The 5,315-nt window shown below is 46.8% G+C and overlaps 1 protein-coding gene across 2 annotated transcripts in view; it reads left to right on the top strand.

Moving 5' to 3' along the window:
- The first annotated feature begins 298 nt into the window (after window positions 1-298).
- metrnla (meteorin like, glial cell differentiation regulator a) overlaps window positions 299-5,315 on the top strand; it is a 6,285-nt gene continuing 1,268 nt past the window's right edge. The window contains exons 1-2 of one of the 2 annotated variants that reach the window (XM_005745415.1): window positions 299-667; window positions 2,349-2,737. In XM_005745415.1, coding sequence (XP_005745472.1) covers window positions 570-667; window positions 2,349-2,737 — 487 coding nt within the window. In that variant the 5' untranslated portion in view covers window positions 299-569. Of the gene's footprint in view, window positions 668-1,351; window positions 2,176-2,348; window positions 2,738-5,315 lie in introns of those variants that run through there. The other variant, XM_005745414.2, reaches the window with a different exon arrangement.

Below are 5,315 nucleotides of genomic sequence, written 5' to 3' on the forward strand. Positions count from 1 at the left end.
CTGACTTCTTAAAAGTGCCACCGTCTCCAAACCACACATGACAGCAGGTCTCCTCTCCACTCTTGCTGCTATGCTTCTGTCACAAATAACCCCTCTTCAGCTATGCCAGCTGAAGATCAATCATTTGATATATCATATATCATTAATTATGGCGCATTTACAACAGATAACGTTCTAAAATTCAACCAACTTTAATATTTGGAAGGACACAAACCCGCAAAATTTCGAACTTCGAAAATCGGAGTCTGAGATGAGGCCCCTGAACGCAGCATACACAGAGCGCTCGGGTGTGACGTAGAGCGCAATCAGGGCTGCTGAGGCAGACTCGGAGCTGAACTCACTCCACATTTAACGGAGGGCTGTCAGCGCTGCGCGGAGCTACTGAGCGAGTGTGTGTGTTTGAAGGGGAAAGCGCTTTTAATCCCCTGAACTTTTCGAGAATAAAAGAAGAAACCCCGGGGAGCGCACGGAGCGGACCGTGGCACATGGAAACGCTATGCAGCTGGAGAGACGGCGGTGGACTTTATCGTAGTTTCACTCAAGAGGAGGCTAAGTGAGGCGAGATAAACATGCTCACCCCGATGCTGGCCTCCTTGCTGCCGCTTTTCCTTCTCTTTAGGATTTCTTTCTGCCAATACTCAAGCGACCAGTGCAGCTGGAAGGGCAGGTGAGGTCTACAGACTTTTTTTCCCCTTTTAACTGAATGTATTTTGAACGTCAAACTAAACTGCTAAATAAGAAAAAGCGAGGATGTGAGCAAACATGAAAGCTGCTGGTGACGACCTGAAATGACTGTGACTGAAACTCAAGTCGCCGCGGTGATGTGGGAAGCAGGCGGCAGGGTTAGACGATAAATTAAAACAAAGCTAGCCCCTATGGTGGCTGTAGGAAACAAAAGATTTGTGTAGTTTGTGATACAAGTTAAGAAACTATCGTAATTTTTTGTGTGAAAAATATAGTAATGTCAGAGACACGTGTGTTTGGGGTTGTTTTGGACATATGAATGACACGATGGTTCATCCAAAGATTTTAATAACATGATGGGAGGACGTTGGAATACGAAAATAACATGTTTATGACATCCCACACACAAATCGCCTTTTTATCTTTTTTACTTATGTTTTATTCCCCCCCCCCTCCCTTCCCCTAAAAAAGTGTGTGTGTGTGTGGGACATATGCACACACTCATAGGCTCAAAGTATTAAAGGTAGCCACACAGAGATGTATGATTGATAAACGTCAGGAAATGAAGCATGCACTGGAAAGTTTCACCTCCCATCAAACATCTGCTGAAATCTGTTTTGCAGTTCAGAACTGCGCCTTAAATAAGTGTGTTCTTTTTTTCTTTTTTGTTGTTGTTGTTTTCATCATCCTGCAGCCAGGAGGGGCTGCCCATACTTTTGAGCTTTCCACCAATAATCTGTTGTTCATTAGGCAGACTCTTGACTAATCTCCTTTAATTGCCTGCAGAAGTGATGAAGTTAGAAAGGACTTAATTAGAGGCATGCTGAGGAGAGCCTGGTTATGGGGCTGCAGAGGCATATGCTCAGCATGTGCTGCGGGTTCCTTTTGAGATCTATGGCAAATTTTGAATTTCAGCATCTCATTTTCAGGAAACTGGGCGTTTCTCCTCCGGAGTCAAACCGCTAGCTTGGCATGTGTATGCTGGTAGACTGCTGATGGCTTCCTGCCTCAGGCTTTGCCACAGAATGACTGACAGAGCTGGAGTTTTCAAATCCCGACCAGGCATTAAGTTCTGGAGGGAGTCATTTGGTCATGCTGGCGCCAGAGGCCGAAGTGCTGCCCGGACAAGTCTCTTCCAGTCTCTTTGGTTGCTTGAAAGCAAGGGGAGGTTCGGTGCGTGACCTGCATTTGCACTTGCATGCTGCAGTCCCAGCTACTGTTGCTGCTGTTGTCTGCCCAGAAGCCCCTGTGTCCCTCCATTCATCCATTTCTGCCTCCAAACCCTTCCCAAAGGCAGCTTGCCAGTGATGCGTTTTGCCAAAGCGCTGGGCGGAACAATGCGGTACGGGGGAGTGTGTGTTGGGAGCTGAGGTCATTTTGGCTGCTCCGGCTCGTGACTGGTCATGCAGCCAGTCTTGCGCACGGCCTTAATAATGCTTCAGGAGGAATGTGGTTTAATGTCCTTTGGGTCTGCCAGAGGTCTTCAACTTGGTCAGTTAATTCAGGCTGTAAATGCCCCCAAAATCATTTTTAGATTAGTGAATAAGTCTCTTTATTCTTTATTTGGGTAAAGGGGGGTGGAAAAAAATTAAAGCTTTCTAGAGAAATGCCACTTTTATTGCAGCTTGTTTCATATGTTGTGCCTTTTTCTTTTCTTTATCCAGCGGTCTGACCCATGAAGGCCACACCAGGGATGTGGAGCAGGTGTACCTACGTTGCTCCCAAGGCTCTCTGGAATGGCTTTATCCCACAGGGGCCATCATCGTCAACCTCCGACCCAACATGGTCTCTCCCGCCGCCGCTCGGCTCTCTGTCTGCATTAAACCCTCCGCCGAGTCCAGCGGCACCAACATCTACCTGGACCGCAACGGCAAGCTGAGGTTACTGCTGCCTGAGCAGGACCAGGCTCAGGGCAAGGTGCACTGCTTCGGCATTCAGGAAGGGGCCCTCTTTATTGAGGCTGTCCCCCACATGGACATCAGTCGGCGGATTACGGCGTTCCAGTACGAGCTGGTCAGCGACAGGCACAAGGCGGGGCCGCACTTGCTCGTTGGTAAGATGCATCTTTGACATCTTTAGTGATACCCCTGAAAACTGCTGCTTCTTTGATCTGTGTAGCTCCTATAAAGGCCTTACTTTAGATTCCCTCTAGAACTGAGTGCCTTTGTGCTCTGCCCCTGTGGTGCACACCGAGCACTAAATGCAGCCATCTACTGGTGGAAACTTTTATTAAATTGGACTCTAATAGTAGGAAACTTAACATTTGCTCCAGCACACTGCAAATACTACAGCCAAAGACTTTTTTTTTTCTAGTAGCATTGTGTTTACATTAAGGATTTTTTTTTGGGGGGGGGTGTTCTTGTCAAACTCATATTTTCACCGTGAGGATTAAAAGGTCAAAATCGGCTTTTAAACTTTAGTTTTTCGGGATAAAACGTTCACCTCTCAGCTCATTTTACAAACATTCTGACTGGATTTGACTTGAACGTCGCACTGTAAGCTTCTATTGTGTTCTTTTTTTCTTCTTCTTTTTTTGCCTGGCTTGTGTGTGGAGGGGCACAGTCAAACAGAGGGCCTCCAATGGAAAAACAGCCGTGTATTTTCACGCTGCGTACCTGCCAAACCTGCACATTTTCAAGCTGTGCAGCTATGTTTTTTTTTCCTTCTCTTCCACCTAAAGCAAAATATGAGCAGTATCAGGCCCACATCTGTTTTTACGGCTCTCTGGGTTCACATATTCACATCCTGCGTCATTATCTGGCACAGCAGACAGAAACAGACAGAGAGAGGGTTAAACGTAGAGTAGGAGTTGTTTTGACCGCATTAGCTCGCTCGGCTCAGCTCTGTAGTATAATCTGCTGCTGTAATGTGGCCTGAGATAGCACTGGGATGATTCACAAAGACATTGGTCTCGTGTCATCTGAAGCCTGGAGTCACAGATTGATTGCTGCTGCTCCTCCTCCTTTTTCTTGTTTCTTCCTTTCCTCTTCTCTCTGACCTACTGTGCTGGGATTGAGTTGCTCACCATCAAATTGGAATGTATCTCCAACCAGATGTTGGGAGGAACTTCTAGGACCATATAGGCTTGTATTTCCCTTGCTGTCACTCCCTTAACCTCCCTTTCAGCTCGCTTGACTTATTCTCCCCTTTCCTGTCCTCAGTCTCACTATTTCCTACTTCTTAATTTTCTTTCTTGCCTATTTATCATTCTCGTATTTTTCCTTTTCGTCCCCCCCCCCCCTTCCTAGTTGTTTGAAGTGGGTTTCGTCTCTGCTGAGCGGTATTAGCAAGTTGTGCTCCATTACAGTGGAATGCATCTGGTCCCAGATGTTTCAGGGACACTCTAATGTGCCCCTCCACTCCCTCCTTTGCCACTCCTCCCATCCCTCATCCCTCTGTGCTCCTGTGAAGTGGTTCTGATCAGAGTGGCGCTGCATGTGCAGAGGGCCAGAAAGAGATGCTGACTCGGTTCTCAGCCCATTCCTGCGGTTCTATTTCATGTTTGACTTCCTTGGAGAAAAACATTAAAAAAAAACCAACCTCTGCTCTGGGTGAGGTTGGCCTCTCTGAAGTCTTGGCTCTCCAGCTGCTACTAAGCCATCCAAGCTTGTGGCTGTTTGACCCTTGAGCCCTCTTTAGTGATGTCGCAGTGCCTTGTGTTGCTACACTAGCTGACCTCAAAGATCTCTCACCTCTGTACACCCATCATCAGACAAGCCAGCTAAAAGCTAAAAATAAGGTTAAGCTGCGCTCCTAAATATGACCAAGGGTGAACATCACCGCTTTGGCAAGAAGTCTTATTAGATGTATTGCACACACCAAATTAATATTTATGCTCAGTTTTATGACTGGTTGTGCAAATTAGGGTGCTTTCCAGTGCACCGGGCCCACCTGAGTTAACATTTTTTTAGACATTCTTCCACTTATTTTGTGGTCAGACGACTGCTCCTTCCTCACCCTCAACCCACTGCTGACTAGACAGTCCTCTTTTTGCTCCCACTCCTCCTCCTACCCCCACCTGCTTCAGAGTACTACTAAGGAAAACCAAAGCAGGTCTAGGGGTTAATAAAGGCATTCTGGTTAGGGCAGCCACAGGACCACCTGAGTCAACTAATCACGGAGTTGACTGCTCTCATTAAGGGCCCTTTCTACTGCTATAAAACAGTCTGGACGAGGGGGCAGGCTGAGTTGCTGCTATGCAGACCCCAATCAAAGGTGAAATGGTGCCTGGAGCAGACTTTTAAATAATTGATGTGGGCTATTGTATTTAATTCACATTTTCTTTTTGGAAACTAAATTACTTGCACTTTAATTGCCCTGTGCCTGTGTAATGCAAGATGTGCACGAAACCGGCAAAATCTATCCTCTGTTTGCTTCTTCTGAATGTGGGCCCCCCTTGATGTTATAGTTGCAGTCTAAGTAGGCCTGCTGGAGTGCTGTGAGAGCTCAGGTCAGATGTAACCTCTACTAGTTTTACTGTTCTTATACCCGTCATCTGGTCCTTGTTTGTCATGGGGTGTCAAGGGGTTCCTGTTTTGGCAAGGGAAGCTGACTGAACAGCTCCCAGGAGCATTAGACATACACACACACACACACACACACACACACACACACACACACACACACACACA

Source organism: Pundamilia nyererei, unplaced genomic scaffold (genome assembly GCF_000239375.1).
Source record: "Pundamilia nyererei isolate P.nyererei 1_Seehausen unplaced genomic scaffold, PunNye1.0 scaffold00158, whole genome shotgun sequence".
Taxonomy (NCBI): Eukaryota; Metazoa; Chordata; class Actinopteri; order Cichliformes; family Cichlidae; genus Pundamilia; species Pundamilia nyererei.